We start from the raw sequence: 22,382 nt of genomic DNA, 5'->3' as shown, positions 1-22,382 counted from the left end.
AATGATTTGGTATCCCACACTAGAGGTTAACTTTTGTCTTAAATTTTGTTAGTTTGAGGCTTAAGGATAAATCAATTTAATTATTTAATAATTGCTTAAATACTCTGCCTTTAGAAAAATAAAATAATAATAATAATTTTTATATAAATATTTCTTAATAGTCTTAAACTATATGATACAAACTTTATCATATCATCCAATAATCTTTGTTACAATAATCTTTGTTACTGGTGTAACTGTATTCATTACATTTAATAAAATAAAATCATGTTTTTTTTGTGAGAATTTAAGACTTTCATGATACAATGCAAAATATGTGATTTTGATATCACTAAAATCATAAACAAAATTATTATTATTTCTTATTTAATTTAATATTAATAATTTCCACAAAATTTATGAAAGTAACAAAATTAAGTTTTTTTAATATTCCTTGATCATTTGACTCTAGCCATCATATTCAAAATAATTTTAAATCACTTTCTTGTACATTTTTATTTTAATTGTGACTCGGGTTTTTCTAGATATAGGTGGTATTTATTTTTCTAATTAATTATAAATAGAACCTTAATGCTTAATAGTGTTAAATATTGAGTTTTTTATTTTTGTAGTATTTTATTTATATTAAGTATTAAAAAAATCAATATGTTATTTTTATATTTATAAAAAATTATATATTTTAGCTTTTTATATTTAGTAAAAAATTTATAATAAGTCATGAAAAAATAGAAAAACAAACAATCTAAATTCTAAAAACAAATTACTTTCCGCAAAAAGCAAAAAAAAAAAAACACCACCATAGTTATTTCTTTAAATTATTGATTTAAAAAGCCAATTATTTTTTATTTTTATATCCATTGAGATATAGTTTTTCTTATTTGAAACTTCACACTTTGTTCATTTGGGGAATATAGATTAAGGATTCATACAAAGATTTTTGTTCAATATCTATATTTATATTTTTATATTCAATATTTCCCCAAAAAAATAAATCACTTGTATACATATTCTCAAGTCATATATAATTATGTCGAGGGAGAGCGAATAAGCAATCCACATAATTATATCCAAAATTCACAAATCCACTTACTTAAATTAAAGTATGATTAGTTAATTTTAATTAATTTATCTATAAATTAGTAATAAATTAATCAATATAGTGACGTTAAGAGTGTAGTGATTTTATTAAGTGTTTATAATCTTGTTAATATTTAATATATAACAAATTTTAAGTGTTAAAAATGTTAGAAACACTTTCTAAAATTTTTGTCAAACACACTTTAAAAATATGTTTAATAGTGATTATTAGAAACATTTTTAGTTTTTATAACAATTGAATGATAAAAAAAAAAAAATTAAATATTAAAAATGTTATAAACACTTCTTATAATTATTATCAAATGGGTTTTTAGAGTGCGTTTGATAGTAATTTTATGAATTGTTTATAATATTTATAATACTTGAAAAATAATATTTTTTTAAGTATTAAAAATTATAAAAACACTTTCTAAAATCATTGCTAAACACATTCAAAATATACATGGAAGATCACTCATAAATAAAACAATAAAACAATTGGTATTTATAAATGTAAAAATAAATGTTTCGTCGATATTATCAATAATCCACAAAATATGAAAGAATAATACATGGTTTTATTTTGTTTGAAATATACTAGCTTCTCATACTTGTCTTGACCAATACTTGCATGTGTTAGATTATGTTTGGTTCCATAAAATTTGAAGGAAAATGTAAAGGAAATAAAATACAAATGAAAAGTAAAAGGAAAAAAAAAAAAAGATTAAAAGTTGATAATTTTTTTTTTGTTACTTCAAACTCATTTTATTTATTTTAACTCATCAATATAAAGATTAAATAATTTAAAAATATATAAGTTTTTAATTAATTTTAATTATGTTTGATTTTATTTGATATTTTGTCATATGACAACTAAATATGAAAAAATTATTTTCCTTTGGATTTTTTTTTTTCCTTATTATTTATGGAACCAAACATAATCTTAATGTTTTTCATGCAACAAACCCTAATAATTATTAGTGAATTACCTCTACACGTGTTGAGAGTCGACCATTTGAATTTTTTTATCTATACCTTTCATCATTTAAGTAATATAACATGATATTAATCTTTATGAAATTTTATTTATTTATTTATTTATTACACTACTCTCTTAATTGATTTTTCAATTTTGATTTCTACACCAAAAGTCATGTAAATTTAGGAATCATTTTCTATAAAATTAAAAACTTTCATAAATTAATTATATGTCAAACAAATTTCATAAAATTAGACTAATTTAAAAAATACTTGGTAAAAGGACATGATTTAATATTCCAATAACATATGTCAATGCATTCCAATATAACTTATTTAATGTGGTTTCATGTATGACTCGGTTAAATTCGAAAAATGTACTTAACACCATTGGTGGAGCGAGAAATATAGGGTGGGTGGCTAAAATAGAAAAAATTAGTTAAAGAGAGATAGTGTGATATAAAGACATAATTTTGGTTTTTTGGCTTAACTGTTAATTTTTTTTTTCCCTTTAATTTTATAACTCAATGAAATTTAGTTTTTCAAACTAATTGTATCATGTTTAATGCGTAGATTAATGTTAAGTTTTCAATACAAACTTTCTTCAAACTCAATAGTAAGCTCCAATCTAGTATCAATAAAATAAAATGCATTTCATGTGCATGAATATGAGTATCGTATTTTAATGCACTGTTTAAGAAAACGAGTTATAAATAATCGCAATCAGCGGGGTTTTAAAGTAGCAAAGAAGCTGGAAAAATTTAAAATAGTCAGAGCCCACATGCTTTCATTTGGTCCCCTTTTGCTGAAAGGGGAAAGGGCTGAATCGCGGGGTTGTCGCCTGTCGGATGGCAGAGAAATCAGATAGGTATAAATGGGATGTAAGAAAAGCAGGTCCAGCCTTCTAGGAACCTCGAAATAACGAAAAATGCGTACAAAGTGCATACCAATGGTTAAAACGTTATTGACAGGAGCGAATCAAATCTCATAAACAAAAAAAAAGTGGGTTCGGGTCGATTCGAACAAGGAGCCCAGTGACCCTAGCCCTTTTTAATTTTTGACCGCTACGTGTCGAAGACCCTAGTCTTCTTCGTTCCGAGCGTGGAAAAAGGCCGACAGAAGCAACGCGTTGCCGGCGCACAATCCAAGCCGCCGAGACAGACTAGGCTATTCTCTTGCTCATACTAGGGCTCGTTGTTTCGTCGCCCTCGCCTTCAACACATTCACCTCCTACACTCTTCTCTGTAAGCTTGTTACTATCTTTTATTTTGCACATTATCTGTATTTCTCTATCACAGTAATCTCCCACATCAACATTTTGGTCATGCCGTTTTTGCATTGCTAGATTTTTCTTCAGAAAGTTTGTAGTATCCTTTTGTTTTGTATGATTAGTTGCGTTTTTTGATATCAACTTACAGGTTTATACATAAAAGAGTGTCGAGGAAGGAGTTTGCTGGATGGCGCTTCGGTTTGAGGTATTTGAATTTGGATGCACATTTTCTGTGATTCTATTTGTCTGTAGTGGTCAGAGTTGTATTCATTTCATTCAAATTTGAAGCCAACCTGCAGCCAAAATGAAGATGTTGTGAAAGACGAATTTGAGCTTTGGATGAGAACAGATTACCTTATTGACCCCCTAGTTGGTTCTTTAAAAACAATGAAGAAAATAAAAGAAATGGTTATGGAAATGGACATGAAAGTAAATCGTTTTTAAGGATCTTTTTATTCATCATCTCATTCTTTCCAAGAAACAAAGGCCTCACAGGAGAACTCTAAAGGGAGAATGTGAATGCCCCTCCAAATTGTGTTCTTTTGAGCTGTTATTTAGTTTCCTTAGCTATGTTACTTTTGTGCCCAAACTATAGGCATCATTAGGTCCGTCCCACCACTTATCGTCTGTGATAACAGTGGGAGGGCCATGACTGGAAATCACTCTGCTATACGATCTCATTTGTTTTTGCTGAATTTGTTGTTTCTTAATCCAAAAACACTATGCTTTCGTTCATCCGAAAACACTATTATTCATTCTTTTCCTCCTTTAATTGTAGGTTCTTGGGAGGTTCAACCGTGCTCGAGCTGCCCAACTGACACTCCCTCACTTTGTGTGCCAGACACCTCTCTTTATGCCTGTAGGCACACAAGGTTAGAATTTCAACTGTCTTATATCTTCTTAGTTTATTGCAATGCTTGTATGGTTAGTGAGTAACTGTAAGACTACTTCCATTACCTTCACATGCTATATTGGAATGTAAAAATTCTGTTGTCATTGTTCCTTTTTATTGAAGCAAATGGAGTATTGGTTCTCTCTACTAGCTCTCAACTCAGTAGATGTATTTAATGTTTTATTGTAACTGTCCATGGCCAATGCTGTTTAGTATATTTGGGATCCATGCGGGTACTAACAATTAATAACAAATCCAGTATTAATTGACATTACCCATATCCCCCCCTCTCTTGGATGCCTTTATCATTGTACTGGGATGCCTTTATTAAGTAGCTGTTTGTTGACCATGGCATGATATTTATAATATGCTTACACACGCATTTGATGGAATCAAATATCTGTGATTGATGGCATGAGATTGGGTTTTCTTGTTACAGGGACAATAAAAGGTTTAACAACCAACCAGCTTGAGGAAATTGGTTGCCAAATAATACTTGGCAATACATATCATTTGGCACTTCGCCCTAGTTCTGAGCTGATCGATGAATTGGGGGGTCTCCACAAATTTATGAACTGGCCAAGAGCACTGCTTACAGACTCCGGCGGCTTTCAAATGGTTGTTTATTATGTTTCAAACAGTGATATACAGTTTTGAATCTTTATTATTATTGTTGTTGCTGTTGTCTTGTGATATTATGATTGTAGTCCCTACCATTTCAGGGTTTTGTCATTCTTTTTTTTATTAGATACAGGATTTGTCATTCTTAGTATTTTAGTTATTACAATTCCTTGCTCCCAGATACTACCTTATGGATATGGTCTCATAGTCTTTGCATCCAAAACAATCCTTATGACATCCATTTTGTACCTGGATGGCTCCACCTATTTTGTTCTTTGATACCCTTTATTTGTTTAATCACTGTGAAATATTTGCATTCTAAATATTAGTGGTATGCACTATGACATCTAAGTACTTCATCACATCACCTATTATCATTAGCATCTGTTCTTAACTTATCAAAAAAATAAAAATAAAAATTATTAGTATCTGTTCTTAGTCTTGGTATTGAATTTCAATTTTATTTTTCAAGTTCCATTTCAGCATTTATGAACTACCACAACATACTGACAGCATTCAGTGAGCAACAGACATGAGATAAGCTCATTGATGTTTTCATTTAAATTTCTGGATAATCAATTTGTATGTACACAAAATTTACAATTGATGCAAGAAGTATTCTCTGGAGAGGAAGATTGTTGCTGTTTCATTTAATCTCATTTTTAATTCATTTGTAAATGCCATTTTTGTGATAAAAATCTCAAACTTCATTCTTTATATAGTTTGATTACTTGTGGAAACTGACAACCTAAAAGGTAACAAAAACTAATATGCATGGGTGAATTGTACATTAACTTGTGGTCTGTACTCATTAATGAATAATACACGGTTCCCGTTTTTTTTTTTTTTTTTTTGTGTAAATGTAATTATGGATGAATTCCTCTCCCCCTCACTGTGTATTTTTGAATGGTATTGCTATTAAAGTGTAATATTTCAGTTGATGATGTCACCTTGTTAAGTGTCCATTTTGGTGATCACAATCTTCATGGATCTCTTTTATAATGGCAACAGGTTTCTAGGATTTCTTATACTTGCAATTCAGCTCACAATTTATTATTTAATCTCTTCAGGTGTCATTGTTGCATTTAGCTGACATTACTGAAAAGGGTGTAACATTTCAGGTATTTTTTTCTCTTTGGAATTCTGGTGGCCAAACTTTACACAATGTGATCAGATTAGAGCATGGCTATTTACTAGATTGAGCCTTTACTATTTATGTATCTGTGCATGGTTACTCGGTTCAATTGTTGGCATTATTTGGGTACTTATCTATTTATACTCTTACTGATCTGATTCTATGAAGATTCATTCTTACACATACATCAATGCTTATCCCTTGGTTGTTTGTGGTTACAAATTCAGGATGCATTTGATGTGTTTCTTTAGCTGACTTCGTATGCTGTATGTGTGTATTTAGGATGAGGCTGTATTGAGTTGAACAATTGATAATTGCAATAAATGAATAGGTGGTCCAACTCTTTTATGAGACATGCTAGTTGTGCTTTTGTGGACTTAAAGAAAAATGAATATGAGTAAGGCATCTGATAAGGATTTTGAACTTTAGGTTGGTACCTGATTAAGCTATCTATCTCTAAAATTATCAGAACATGATCTTACCAATGACGTTAACTTCTCTTGAACTCTGTGGCAGACATGCTGTTTTCCCTTTTAGCTCTTACCCCATGGGAGATGGTGGGGGAGGGGGACTGTGGTGGAATTGGAATAGGGAGATAATCATAAACCTACAAGAAATGTTAATATCTTTCTGTTTTCTTAGCAATGTTGACTGGCTGTGAATTCTTCCTTTTGTTTTTTTCTTGAATTTTGATCCAAAAGGCCTTTTCATGTATTATTATTATTATTTGGATATATTCATGTTCAATCTATTTTCTTCTATTTTTTTTTTAATGAGAAATAACAATGTAATATATTAAAAATAGGATTTAAGATTACAATAGAAGGGTGAGGAATCCTCCCACAAATAAAAACTAAACAAATGGAACCTCCAAAGTACTAAATAAACCTAAACACCTATGGTACAACATAAACCATATGGTAAATACAAATAGCAACCTCTCCTTACTAACCCACACCCTTGGAACTATATATCAATGACCAATCAAGTTGAACCACATTAAGGGAAATGCCCTTAAAAGTTGTAGTGTAAGAGGCCCAAAAAGAAGTAAGGAAATGAATGGTATCTCAAAGAACCTCTAAAGTCCTTGCCTTGTCCTAAAAAATCCTAACACTTCTTTCTTGCCACACAACCCAAATCAAAGCAAGACAAACAGTTTGCCATAGTGCTAGGCCTCCCTTAGAGCTTCCCAATCTTTTAATGAGATGGTCATCATATTATAAATACTCTTTGGAAGAGTCCAATCCATCTTGGTCAATCTAAATAATTTTTACCATAGTTTTAGCGCCAAAGGACAATGTAAAAAGAAATGATCTACCAATTCTCCATGCTCCATACACAAATTACAAACATCAAGACTGAAGGCTTTGTAGGGTCTTTTCAATTGTAACATGTCATTGGTGTTTACCTTCTTGTGTGCCACTAACCAAAGAAATGACTTGACCTTGAAAGGAACTTTAGATTTCCAAACAAAATTAGTAGAGGGAAAAGGAACTGGACCAAAATGGTTAGACAAGACTAAAAAGAAAAACTTTATTGTAAATAAACTTGAAGAAGATAAAGACCAAGTTATTGTACTCGGAACGGATAGAGATAAGTGTAAATGAGTGAGAGAGAACATAAGTCTTTCTAAATCTTCTATCTCAAAATTAGAAAGGTTGCAACTGAAGTTAAAGTTCCAAGGGAAAAGATAAGTAGACCTAAAAATTGATGAAATAAGAAGGTTTTTAACTGTGACTATTATGAATAGTCCCGGAAATTGAGAACCCAAAGGTTGATCCTCCCACTATAAGTCTTCCCAAAAATGGATTCTCTCCTCATCTCCCACCATAACTTGTTTTTGATCCCTACCCAACTCAATCCAATTGTCTTAGTCTCTTTTTGAACTCCAAGTTTTACCTGAAGTGAATTCCAAAAACAATGACAATGGTGCATTGTGTGAGTATATTGTTGGTAATCCTAACTTGGATGTTGTGGAATCCCATTTAGCTTGTCCGAACCAAGTGCTTGAGGATACTAACTTACTTAGGACTTTGGCTAGTGTTCCTAATGAGCCTTTTAACCTAGTTATAGAGTGGCCTATTGAAACATAGTTATCCTCGTCTGGTGGTTTTCATATAGACCGTCTTTCTTCTAGTAAAATGTTTAGAGTTCAATTAGTTTTAAATTCTATAAATGTTAAGGTGGTCAAGGTTAGCCAGAAAGTCACACCTTCGAGAAGCAACAAAACAAAAGTAATGGATAAGGTGTATTTTAGGTGAAAGTTCAAATCTTTCATAGGTTTTTGAGCTTTACAGGAGTTGGTTTGGAAGATAGGGGATATAGGGGTTTTGAAGATCATTAGTTGGAATGTACGGGGATTGGGATCTAGGAAAAAACGAAGGGTGGCTAAAGAATTTTTGCAAGGCGGTTGGTAGTTCAATGAAGTAAGAGATGGGCATGGTGTGGGGCTTTGGAAGGCTATAAGGAATGGAATGGAATAATTTCCACCACAATTCTTCTTTTTTGGTGGGTAATAGGAGGAGGGTGAAGTTTTGGAAGGCTAAATGGTGTGGGGATGAATCATTGAGATGCTTCTTCCCTTCGTTATATACTTTAGCTACCTTAAAAGAGGCATGAGTTACAGGCTTATGGGTTCATGAAGGGGAAAGAGGTCATTGGAACCGGTGTTTCTCTAAATCTTTAAATGATTGGGAGGTAGACGTTGTAGAAGAGCTTTTTTCCATACTACAAGGGGAGATGGTTCTTGGTGAGGAGGAAGATAAGGTGGTGTGGATGAACTTAAGTAACAACAAGTTTTCCCTTAAGCTTTTATATGATGCACTGAAACTGAAGGAAAGGTTTAATTTCCAAAAAAGTGTGGTTTGGAACTCTTCGGTGCTTTCTAAAGCTAGCTTCTTTGTGTGGGAGTCTAGCTTAGGAAAAGTCTTGATAGTTGATTAGCTTTAGAGAAGAGGGTGGACTATGGTAAATAGGTGTTTCCTTTGAAGAGAAAAGGAGGGCCTTGTTTGCTTTCTTTAGAATCCAGTGGGTTCAACTTGCCATAGTCATGGTTGAAAATGTCGGGATATATAGTCTATATATCCCCGAAATTTCGGTTATCAGCAGCCTTCGATAGATATATAGGGCAGATATCTCAGTGGCATGATATTGCCATGAGATTGGCAATTTTTTGTTGACTTATTGTTGATAAAGTGATATTTTCTTGATATTTTGGGTTGTGTTGATAAACCGACGCCACATAATCCATTTTGACTTCTAATTTTTTTCTAAAATTCTTTCTAAGGCCTAGTTGTGAGCCTACGTTGCACACTCTACCCCCCCAGCCCAGCACACTTGATGTGCTCGAGTCATCATGGCTGCTCCTTGGCTTAAATACCCATTTTGGGTGTTGTTTTCTTTTGATGTGGGATTGCTTTTGAAGCTTTAAAAACCAAATTTCAAATACTTGTGGAAGCAAGGGTTTGAACCTAAGATGCTACACTTTAAAGGGGATGGCCATGCCACCCAACCAACCTTTGAATTAATAACTAAATAAAATATAAATATAAATTAATAAATAAAATTATGAACATTTTAATTAACAATATTTATTCATGTATCATCATTTCTTTTATATCATTGAATACATCAAAATTAAAAATCGGTACGTATAAAATCTGCTTTTGAACATTATTGTTGAATGTCACAAATTATATCATACATTTATCAATTTCTTTAGCAAAACAATTTCAATATGTCTATTATTATTTTTTATATCTTTTTTGAAGTTTTTCGCAATATTTCAATGAGTTTTGATCAAATTTTCTCTCATCGATATTTTGTGTCAAAATTTCCACCAATATTTCCTAATATATTTACAAAATCAAATGACCTATATATTTCGTAAAAACCGATGTTTTCATCCTTGACCACAATAAAGGAAGCTCTTCTAGGGTGGAGTGACACTTTTGTGGGTAAGAGGCACAAGGAGGCTTGGATAGTGACTCCTTTGTGTATCTTTTGGGTTGTTTGGAAGGAAAAAAATCGAAGGTCGTTTGATAATGAAGAACATCCAGACCATTATTTGAAGTCCTCGTTCCTTAGTACTCCGTTTTCTTGGGTGAAAGTGTACATAGAGATAGGTCCCATGTCTTTATTAAATTTTGTAGAGTGGTTGGGCCTTGGTTAAGAGAGAGTAATGGTTTTTTGTGGTCTCTCTCATTTTTTGCTCTTTAAAGTGTGACTTGTATGCTTCCTATGTACCTTGTTGCATATTTTCTTTGACGCTTTTTAATTTAGTTGCTTCTATTGCTTAAAAAAAAAAAAAACAACCTATAAAAAACATTGCTTATGGAAAAAAAAAAGAATTTTTGTGATATGAGAATCTAGATATCATGATGTTTCAGGAAACAAAAAGGGAGGTGTGTGATAGGAGGTTTGTTGTTAGTCTTTGGGCAACTAGGAATAAGGCTTGGGCTTTTCTTTATGCTTGTGAGTCTTTAGAAGGGGTTTTGATTATTTGGAATTCAAAGAAGCTTAGCAGTGAAAATGTGGTAATAGGTTTTTTTTCTATCTCAATCAAGTTTTTGATGGATGGATTTGGGTTCCTCTGGTTATCCTCGGTTTTTGGTCCTAACAATATCATTCCTTAGGAAGGATTTTTGGGTAGAGATCTTGGATCTTTTTGGTTTAACCTATCCAAATTGAGGGACAGGGGGGAGATTTTAATGTCATAAGGGGAATTTTAGAAAAATTGGGTGGTTCTAGATTAATATTTAGTATGAGGGACTTTGATGGTTTTATAAGAGAGCGTGAGTTAATCAACCCCCCTTTACGAAATGCTTCTTTTACTTGGTCAAATATTCAAAATTCTCGTGTATAAGAGATTGGACAAATTTTTATACTCAAATGATTGGGAGCAAAATTTTCCCCAAAGTCTTTAAGAAGTTTTACCTAGATAGACCTTTGATCATTGCCCAATTGTTCTCGACACGAACCCTTTTAAGTGGGGACTAACTCCTTTTAGATTGACAACATGTTGTTCCATCCCGATTTCAAAGATTGTTTTAGTAGATGGTAGAGAGAATTTCAAAGTGATGAATGAGAAGGGCATATGTTCATGAGGAAGTAACAATTTTTTAAGTTCAAATTAAAAGAATGGAATCAGGAATCTTTTGGAGAGTTAAAATAGAGGAAGAAGAGCACCCTTAATGTTATTGCTAGTATTGATGTTATTAAGCAAAGAAGGAATTTGTCTCTTGAGCTTTTAGTACAAAAGACATTGAGAAAAGGGGAGTTAGAGGAACTATTGTTAAGGGAAGAGGTGCATTGGAGACAATAAGTTAGGGTGTAAAAGAAGGTTACAGTTTTTTCATAGGGTGGCTAATGGTAGGTGAAATAGGAAGTATATCAAGATCTTGGAGAATAAAAGAGGAACAATGCTAGATAACATTGAGAGTTTCTCAGAGGAGATATTGCATTTTTTTGAAAAGCTTTATATGAGCCCCCTTGGAGAGTCTTGGAGGTTAGAAGGTTTAGATTAGTTACCCATCTTAGCAGAAAGTGCTTCTAGGTTGGACGTCTCCTTTATCGAATAAGAGATTTATAAAGCTATTTTTCAGTTTGATAAGGATAAGACACTTGGGCTTGATAGTTTTACCATTGCTATATTTCAAGAGTGTTGGGATGTGATCAAGGAGGATATAGTGGGGGTGTTTTTAGAGTTACATAAAAGTGGGATAATTAATCAAAATACCAATGCCACCTTCATAGCTCTAGTGCCCAAAAAGGAGTCGGACCAAAAAGATTTTTGACTTTAGATCTAATAGCTTGATCACATGTTTTTATGAGATCATAGCCAAAGTCTTATCAAAGTGACTAAAAGGTGGCCTTCATGAAACTATCTATGCTATACAAGGAGCTTTTGTCCATGAAAGGCAAATTTTGGATGCAATATTGATAGCCAATGAGATAATGGATGAGAAAAGATGCTCAAGAGAAGAAATGGTAGTTTCAAAATTGATTTTGAAAAGACTTATGATCATATGGATTGAGGTTTTTTAGATCATGTATTGGAAGAGAAGGGGTTTAGTCTTAGATGGAGGACTTGAATGAGAAGTTGTTTGTCCTTGGTAACTTTCGCAATTCTAGTGAATGGAAATGCCAAAGGCTGGGTCAAAGCAATTAGAGGACTAAGACAAGGAGATCCTTTATCCGTTTTTTTCTTTACCATTGTAGTTGACGTGTTAAGTAGGATGATGTTAAGAGCTGAGGGGAGTAGGTTATTGGATGGCTTTAGTGCAAGTAGGAATAGAACAAGAGTGTCCCATCTGCAATTTGCATATGACACTATTTTCTTTTTGCATACTCTTAAGATTATTTTGTTAGTGTTTGAGTAGATATCTGGACTTAAAGTCAATCTTGACAAGAGTATCCTCTTTAACATCAACATTGATCATGTTCAACTCACTAGGTTGGCATTATTGCTTGAATGCAATCAAAAGCCTTACAATCAAGCAATAATGCTTCTTGGATCCATATCGCAAAAATTCTTTAACCCCCTTCCTCCCCCCCCTCTCTCCTTTTTGTTTTTCCTAAATCCTAATCCTTGTATATTCCAACGAATGATCTTCATAACAAAATCCCTTTGTCCCCCAACTTCCAAACCAACTTTTGTAAAGCTAAAAAACCTATGGAAGGTTTGTACTTTCGCCTAAAATACATCTTACCCATTACTTTTGCTTTGTTACTTTCTGAAGGTGTGACATTCTAATTAACCTTGACCACCTTAACATTCGTAGAATTTAAAACTAATTGAACTCCAACCATATTACGGGGAAAAAGACTCTCTATACGAAAACCACCTGACGATGATAACTCTGTTTTAACAGGGCACTTTGTAACTAGGTTAGGAGGCTCACTAGGAATGGTAGGTAGGGTCCTAAGGAAATTAGTACCCTTAGACACTTGGTTCGGACAAGCCAAAGGGATTCCACAATACCCAGGTTAGGACTGCCAACAATATACTCACACAATGCTAACCTTGTAAAAATACCTTTTTTTTTATGATTGCCAATAATTTGTTTTTAAGGTGTTTATAAAAAAAAAAAAAATGTTTTTAAGGTAATAAGGGGTAGTTTCTCCTTTTTTGACAATATTTGTATAATTGCACAAAATATAAAAAAGTGAATCATATTGGTCATGTATTTGATCATTTTTCTCATATATATAAATATATAATTTTTTCAATTAACCAAATGAATGAGTAGAGGGAAGTTTGTGGGAGCACTCTTTTTTCTTGCCAACAAACATATTTAAGGCTTCTCATTCCTCTCGATATTTTGAGATAATTTTTCCAAGATTTAGGAAATTCTCTTGTGTTTTCAAAATATTCATTTTCCTTATGTTCATCTCCGTTTATGCTAGCCATCAATGTTTGTGTCTAAAATGGTGTGCCATCTTGTGAATGCTTAATCAATTTGCTATAGTTTTACTAGATTTTAACTTTATTAGGTTTCTCTTGTTCACTTATTTCTTCTTTTGAATGCCAAGAATTTAGAGTTCATATTGTTGTGTTGCTTGTAATGATGACTTTATTTTCTTGCTTCAGTCACCAGTTGATGGAAAGCCAATGCTCTTAACACCTGAGGAATCAATTCAAATCCAAGTAGGCACATTTATTTTGTTTGCTTTTTTTTTTATCATTAGGCATTATTATATTTACGTAATTCCTACATTTCCAAATTTTTGGCTCATGTAAATATCAAATTTTTATACATTTTGTGTTGTATTATAGGATGAAAATATTAGACGAAAATTATGTAAAAAAATTTCAATGGGAGGAATTGATCAAAATTCATGGAATGTTGGAAAAAAAACTCTAAGAAATAATATTTTTTTTTTAAGAAAACAATATATCTATATATATATAATATATATATATATATATTATATATAAGGAAGAAACTAATTATATATATCAAACTAATATTTAAATTGAATATTAAACTAATTAAACATAAAATATATAAAGTACGAAGTCATAAATTTATAATTTATAAACAATTAACTTATATTAAAGTTAACTTAAATTAGATAAAAAATTGAAACTAATGTTAAAATCAAACTATTAAATAATTAAAATAGATATTAAACTATATTTAAATGGGATAGTATTTAAGCTGAAGTAAATTGCAGTTTTTGACCTATATACACAATTTATATAATGATAAACCATATATTATATGTACAATTCAATTAAATTATATATCAAACAAAAAAATTGTTTATTAAAAGAAAATTAAGATAATCATTTTTTTTTTCTAAAAATGTGTTATAGAAGTGAATTCTAATTTTTCATATGATTGGATTTTTTTATTTTTTTAATTATAATTTAACATTAAAGTTGTAAAAATTGTTCTTGTGTATATATATATCTTTTTATTTTATTTTTTATTTTTTATGTTTCTTCAATAGAATAAAAAATATCATTTAAATTTAAAATCTAGCTCCAAGCATACCTTGGGCTACCCTATTTATTGGATCCTTAAAGGTATATGAAAAAACAGTGTAATTTAATTTATAAAGACCTCTTCCATTTTTTTAATAAATCATTTTTCAGTTTGATATATAACATATGATTTATTGTTTTTACAATTTAAATTTTTCTGTATAGAATTCAATAACTTCAATTAGTTTGATATTGTCCCATTTAAATATTAGTTTGACATTTATTTGAATTTAATTGTTTAATTAGTGTAATTTAAGTATTAATTCATATTTTATACAATTTAATTTGATTGTTATATAAGTTGATTGTTTATGACTTATGAATTTTTCAGTTTGAACTTGAATATGTTTTTTAATGTTTTGTTAATTTATTACTTCAATAAATAGTAGTTTGATATATAATTTAATTAGTTTATTACTTTTATATGTTATTTTCTTAAAAAAAGTAACTTTTGAGTTTTTTTTGGCATTTCCATGAGTTTCGTTGAATTTTTGGTCCCATAAAAAATCTTTTCCAGAATTTTCATCCGAAATTTCCATAAAATCTAACCACCTATGTTCATGCTTTCATCCTTACTGCTATCACATTCCAAATGGCTCTAGTAGTTTACAAGGTTAGCAATTAAAGCATAGGGACCGTCAAAAGCATGGCATAAATATTTCCAGAGCTCATTTGTTGTAATAACTGCCGTCTTTTGTTCCTTTGGTTCTTTGATCTCTAATATCCTATACGTTTGTATGTTCTACCAACTCCTTTTTCAGAATAGAATTGGTGCAGATATCATTATGGCTCTTGATGATGTAGTGAAAACCACCATTACTGGCCCACGAGTTGAGGAGGCTATGTATCGCACTCTTCGTTGGATAGACAGATGTATAGCAGGTAAATATATTTGATAAATAAATATCACATATGTCCCTTGCACAAATAGGAAAAAGTTACAAATCTATGTCCATACACAATCAATCCAAGCTGTAACCATCAAGTTGCATCCCCTTGTACCAGCCTAGGTTCATTAAACTTGAAATTTTTTTGGGCTTTGGAGTTTAGGCTGATGCCATAGCATGCTAAGCATGTTTGCATGATCTTGGATCCAATTTTCAATGGGTTATTTAAGTATGTTTGCATGTATCGACTCTTTTTCTTTTTTGGATCTACCAGTCTTCTGTGATAAATTTTCCAGTTAATCTTTTTTAAACATGTCTTGTTATTATTCCTTGTTACTCATGCTTCTAAACCAGTTTCTTAGCATTTTCTACTATTATGTTGATTTTCATGAAGAACAGCCCACAAGAGACCAGAAGAGCAGAATTTATTTGGTATTGTACAAGGTGGTTTAGATCCTGTGCTAAGGTAAAATTCAGTTTAATCTGTAATCTTCTCGCTGTTCTCAATGGTGTTATTTATCTTTTTACTTCTTCTTCAGCTAACACCCCTACCACTACCTTACAATTTTGCTACATATTGTTATCAGGGATATTTGCGTAAGGGGCCTGGTAGATCGGAAATTACCTGGGTATGTTATGCTGCCTTTGGTTAATGATGCTGGGGTTCAGACTTATTAAGTACCGAGACACTTTACAGTGTTCTAGATATTCAATCTGCTTCAGTTTGCTTTTCTATCTCACGAGTTAAATGGATTTTTATTTCTCCTTCTACAACTACATTTTTGGCATGTTTATGATGCTCATATGGATGTGATCAATTTCAGCACATGTTTTTTTTTTTTAATAATTATAAATCATTACAAAAAGAGAGAAAGCATATAACGACCTTGACTGTGTAATAAAATAATGGTAATCATTATGGTAGTTATTATTATAATGACTGTTACTTCTTTTTGTTGTGTTTGAAATTGCCAGACATTTGTCAATTTCATTATGTATGTTATTCAGTTGCATAACATTTCAGACTCTCTGAAATTGCTGGACATCTTGTCCAAATTCGTACAGATTTAATCATGATTATAAAACAATAAATTTGTTCTGCTATACATGGAGCTGATTTAACTGAATTTACTTCCACGACAGCTATGCTATTGGTGGTCTTTCAGGTGGTGAAGATAAAAATTCATTTTGGCGTGTTGTTGCTCAGTGTACTGCTGCCTTGCCTGAGGATAAGCCTCGATATGTAATGGTACAAATGACTTTTATCATTTCAAGATATACTCTACTCAAATCATCTCAAATTTGTATGAATTGCAGGCTATTCTTTCTTTTCCTGATATTGTGACACAGGCTACAGTAAAACCCCTACAAAATATTACTCTTAGGACTAAGAGAAATCATTATCTTAGTAGGGTTATTGATTTATTGATCAATAAATAATATATTAATTTATTGATGAATGGATATTTATTAATTTAGAGAGATTATTATGTTTCTATTGTACAATATTTATAGATATAATTTAGAGAGATTATTATGTTTCCATTGTACGGTATTTATAGATATATGACTTATACATCCAAAAATAATTGATGCGGTCAGAAGTTAATACATAGAAATTTAAGGCTCTCTAGAAGAGAAGAGATGATTATTAATTGTAATAGTTAGAAAAACTCCTAAAAGGAAAATTTGGTGTTAAAATTTAATACCCTAAAAGATAAATGAGGTTTCAAATATGCAATGTTTTCAAGAAAGAGTTGAATTTTAAAAAATGAAAGTTGTAAAAAGTTACGCAATACTGTATTATGAATTTTTTGTTTGCTATTTTTTTATGAACTACGTCACATAATTATTTATATTTCCTTGGCCCTTAATTTCTAAAAAAAAAATATTTTCGACCAGAAAAATTTATTATTTAAATGAGATTATTGATTTATTGAACATTCATTTATCATGGTTTTATTGTATTTTTTCAGGGTGTTGGTTATCCATTGGATATTGTAGTTTGCAGTGCTTTAGGCGCTGACATGTATGATTGTGTTTATCCTACTCGTACGGCTCGGTTTGGCACAGCTCTTGTACCTGAGGTGATGACTTCTCTTATGAAATATGTTAAAAACTTGTGGGAATTGTATTTGACAACATTATTGAGGTTTGAAGTTTTAATAAGTTATTGTGTCTCACTTACAAAAGTTTTTTTTTTTTTTCAATAAAAACAAAATATGCATTGATATGGATAAAGAATACATGTGAAGGATGTTGAGTTCTCCCTAAATTTTCAAAAGGCTGATAAAAAGAATAGATTATTGAACCTTCTCCAATATACAAGGGAGACCCATACATCATAGTATTACCACATGAGGATATGCAAGATAAAGCAACTCATCACTCCATGTAACACATCTCCTTAAAAAAGAAACTGAATCGATGCTCATTTTCTTACTATTCAAACATGATCTACTTATGGCATACCAATCAATTGAACAACATTGAGAAGAGTGACTTTAAAGGTTGTGAACAAGAGGCCCTAAAAAGAGGAATAAAAATGAATTAAATCTTATAGTGTTTTTGAAGGTCCTTCATTTATCCTAAAAATCCTTATATTTTTTTTCTGTCACATAATCCAAATTATGATGAGACAAACCATTTGCCATGAAACTTTGCCTCTGGTGGTGCTTCCCAAACCCCTAAAGAAAATGGTCATTATGTCATATAATATTCTTGGGAGAACCTCAATCTAAGTTGTCTAGTCTACATAGCCTATACCATAGCCCCAAAGTCAATGGACGATGTAAAGAAAGAAGATTAACTAATTATCCACTCCCATTATACAAAATACAATAGTCAGGACTAAGGGCTTTGTAAGGTCTTCTCATTTGTTTCATGTCGTTAGGATTGACCTTCTTATTGGCCACTAGCCAAGCAAAGATCTTAACTTTAGATAAGACTTTAGATTTCCAAATAAAATTAGCTAGAGAGAAAGGAAGTGAATTCGATAGATTGATAAGGCTAAGAGGAAAGACGTTTCCGTAAATGAGCTTGAAGAAGATAATGACCAAGTTCTTGCATTTGTAATAGATGGTGACAAGTACAAATGAGTGAGAGAGGACATACATCTTTCAAGGTCCTCAATCTCCAAAGTAGTGAGTTTACGACGAGACTTTAGGTTCCAAAAATAAGAGGAAGAGTTGTTAGGGATAGATGAGATAGGTAGATTTCTAATTGTAACAACTTTGAAAATTGAAAAGACAATGGTTGATTCCTCTACCATAAGTCTTCCCAAAAATGAATTCTTGTCTCATCATCACCTATCGCAAAACAAGTATATCTAGAGAAATACTAAAAAATTTGTGCAATGATCATCTAGGGGTAACAATGCAATCACCATACTATAATGTTGGCATCCCACCCATTGGGGTGTGTTCCAAAGATGCTTAATATAACCCAATGCCAAAAAGTGGAACTTTCCTTAGGAAATCTTCAAAGTCACTTCCCTAAGAGGGCTCTTAGAATAATCTTTCCAAACCCTAGACCTCTTTCTGCCTTAGGCTTGCTTATTAGGTCCCCACTAATGAGATGGTCTCTTTTACCTTCTCCTACCCCTAACCAAAGTAAATCCCTTTGCAATTTCAATCTTAGATTGTTTCAAAAAAAATTTCAATCGTAAACACCACTGATGATTGAATTTTGAAAAGAGAGAGGAAATAGATAGGAATGTGAGACAAGGAGGATTTTATTAAACTTATTCTTCCACATAATGACAAAATAGCTTTTTTCCATCCATCAAATTTTCACTAAATTCTATTTATCACTGGATCCGAAAAGCGCCAGCCTTTGGGTTCCCCTATGGGAGACCCAGGTAGGATAAGGGTCAGTCCAAGACTTTGTATTTAAGCATTAATGCCAATCTTGTGGTTTGATTCTGATTCATAGGGATACCGGTGAGAGTGCTTTTATCTAAATTGATTTTAAGTCTTGATATGTGCCCAAAAACCAACAAGATTAGTTTGATATTTTGCAAATCTTCCATATAAGCTCTAGAAAAAAAAAATGGTGTCATCTGCATATTGCAAATGTCATGCTCTAGTCCTACTCCTATCCACTAAGAAGCCTTCCGAAAAACCACTCTTCTCCCCTCGCAACAACATCCTTCTTAAAACGTCGGATGCAATGGTGAAGAGGAATGAAGAAAGAGTATGTCTCCTTGTGTTAAACCTCTGGTTGCTTTACCCCATTATTTAGTACTTCCATTCACTAAGACCACTAATCACAGAGGCTGTTTGAATAGGTAAAACTAATAATACAAACGATTTTTTCTTAAATTCTTGTGTTTATTCTTCCTCTACTGCCTGCTTAGTGGTTATCCTATTCAAATGATCCTGACAAATGTGAAGCTTTTAAATGACTAAGTGACTTGTCTAGTTATCAAGCAAAGCAGTAGAAGATAGGTTTTATTGCTAGCAGATTCACACACTTGTTTTATTTTGATATTTGAATCACTCTAATGATAAATTTTCATTTTACCTGGGGTCTCTATATACAACAGAATTCCACCAGAACCCTCTTTCCTTGTTTGACAATGGACTGTGTCCTTGTTTCTTGAAGTCAAATGTGCATATTGGTTTGATCATCCTAGTGACTGATCATGTTGAGTCATTTGGTCACCAAGGTTCCCTTGAACCGTGCAAACTGTTATGCTTTCAGTTGTCGTCTTGCTTGGGGTGTGTTTGCTTGGTTTGATTCATACAATTCATTGTTGGAAAATTGTTCCTGTTAAATGTCTTGACATGAAATATACCATGTGTGTACTTTTATGTAACATTATATCATCTTGAAAATTGTCTTGTTGAAGACACGAAAAATGAAGCCTTAAGTATTTTTTGGCCTCAAGTTACATTCACAGGCTTACCTAGAAAGGAATTCATTTTTCTCGCAACTCCTCTTGTTAATGAATTTTTCTTTTTTCCATTTGTTTTACTTTTGAAATTGCAACTAACAAGCTTTTTGCAGAATAAATGATTTACACAAAATGTGACACTAACTGATGTTTTGTATTCAGCCCAGTTTTGTGTCTAATGTCGATAAAGAACATTTTCATGCAGAGTGCAATCACCTCTAGTTATGACTAGAAAATTTAACTCAAATAACCCTGCTTTCCCTCTTTCTTGACTCCTATACTAATGTTTAAATCTTCATACAGGGAGTACTGAAACTCAAACACAAGGCAATGGCTGATGATACTCGTCCTATTGATCCTGCATGCATGTGTATGGTATGCTTCCAATGCAGTGCTCATTGGCTTGAATTACTAATCTGTAAATCGCTGTTTTTATGCATCTTGCATCGTTTTCATTCCTCTAAGTGTAGGTCTGCAAGAACTATACAAGGGCCTATATCCATTGCCTTGTTACAAAAGACGCAATGGGATCTCAGCTTCTGTCATATCACAATCTGTATTACATGATGAAGGTACAAATATAGGCTTTCCATATATTAGTTTTTGTGCTTCATCATCCCATTTATATATGAAATTAAATTCTTTCAAAATTGCAGCTTAGCAGAGATCTCCACTCATCAATAATACAAGAGAGATTTCCAGAGTATGTTCACCTTTCACTTTCTTTATTTTTTATCCTTTAATTTTTATCATTTTCTTAGATGATTATTTTCATTTAGCTGAGAACCTCATGTCGATAATTAGGCTATGGTAATCAATTTCCTCAATTTTATTGATTGCCTTTTTTTTTTTAATACTCTGTTTTGTTTCTCTGCAGGTTTGTATGCGAGTTTCTGCAGAAAATGGTACATGGGCTGAAAATGGCTCTATATTCTTCATTACATATTATATGGGACGAAATTACACCTAGTATAATGATGCTATTTTTTCTCCATTCATAATTTCATGTGGGATCCTTTTCTTGCATGCCTAATATCAAGTTGATTGGAGGCTGAGATCTGTCCTGTTAATTCAATGCTCCAAATTGGTTATTTTTTATATTTTTATTCTTCTTCATTTGAAGAAATGTTTGTTTGTGGATCAAAAGGTGATTAATATCCACTCAATCAATGTGATATTTAGTGTGCATAGATCCCACATGAGGTATGAATGGTGTAAAAATGTGATAGGTTGTGTTGCATGCTCACGCACCCTAGATTTTGTGACATCAATTTGGTTCTGATGTATGGTTGGAACTGAGCGTCTAATTGTTTCTGTGATTATTTAAATTGTGCTCAGGGTATATTTAATACATTGCTCTTCAAACTTTTGTTTTGATCCTGTGTTGTATAGTTCCCCAAGGGTGACGTCCCTGAATGGGTTTGCAATGCCATGGAAGTTGCTGGAATTGATATCTCTTGCTGCTGTGCTCCATTCTCCTCATCCCAAGATTAGAGTTCTTAACATTTAGACATGAAGGAAGAAAGTACAGTGATAGGCATTTTTACAGGGTTCAACTCAAAGGAAGTTGACATCGAAGAAATTTTATACACAGGTGATGACAGAGCGGCATAGATTTTGATAGAGCATATGCTGCTTCACTAGGAACTGAACCTGATCGAGAAAGTTCAACTGTTTTTTGTTAATTAATTACTAATTCTTGTCAGTAATGTAAGTTCCCTTTTTTTTTTTCCTCCTTTCGACCACTTCCTGTCTGAATATTATTTATAATAATTTAATGAATGACATCAGTCCCAAGTCCCACTGGCCTTTCTAATTGCCAGTATTGCATCCAAGGGAGTTAGCAAGTAACCAAAGTTGGTTATGTGAAACTTAAAAAGTATGGTCTATTATGGATTCTTGTTTAGTGTTGCACCCATAGAGGTGGACCTACTGATAGACAGCAGTCGGTGCCAACATTTTTCTACAATGGCGAATTCCTTTCAGACTTCATTTTTCTACATGTTCTTGGTTTGCTGACCGAGCCCCTTGAGTCAACTTCCTGGCTTGCCGCCTTGGGATTGACAACTTTGTTCCACATATAGCTCCTGTTCACAGGTAAATGCAGCCCATATGAAGCCAAGCGCTTGACTGT

General features: G+C 32.2%; 1 protein-coding gene across 2 annotated transcripts; it reads left to right on the top strand.

Moving 5' to 3' along the window:
* The first annotated feature begins 2,942 nt into the window (after positions 1–2,942).
* Positions 2,943–22,099, top strand: LOC117905324 (queuine tRNA-ribosyltransferase catalytic subunit 1-like). 2 transcript variants are annotated; one of them, XR_004649721.1, is made up of 16 exons: positions 2,943–3,299; positions 3,474–3,530; positions 4,104–4,197; positions 4,657–4,835; positions 5,909–5,959; positions 13,565–13,621; positions 15,226–15,346; positions 15,751–15,817; positions 15,939–15,980; positions 16,495–16,600; positions 17,328–17,438; positions 20,552–20,623; positions 20,714–20,820; positions 20,905–20,951; positions 21,126–21,153; positions 21,641–21,657. XR_004649721.1 is itself a non-coding variant. In XM_034818234.1 (16 exons), exons 2-16 carry the CDS (start codon positions 3,513–3,515, stop codon positions 21,740–21,742), a joined length of 1,197 nt encoding a protein of 398 aa, XP_034674125.1. In that variant the 5' UTR covers positions 2,949–3,299; positions 3,474–3,512; the 3' UTR covers positions 21,743–22,099. The 2 variants fall into 2 exon arrangements, 1 of the variants encoding a protein (XP_034674125.1); XM_034818234.1 differs by having other exon boundaries at positions 2,949–3,299; positions 20,719–20,820; positions 21,641–22,099.
* The last annotated feature ends 283 nt before the right edge of the window (positions 22,100–22,382 follow it).

This window comes from Vitis riparia, chromosome 18 (assembly GCF_004353265.1).
Source record: "Vitis riparia cultivar Riparia Gloire de Montpellier isolate 1030 chromosome 18, EGFV_Vit.rip_1.0, whole genome shotgun sequence".
Taxonomy (NCBI): Eukaryota; Viridiplantae; Streptophyta; class Magnoliopsida; order Vitales; family Vitaceae; genus Vitis; species Vitis riparia.
This window is presented reverse-complemented; position numbering and strand designations above follow the sequence as displayed.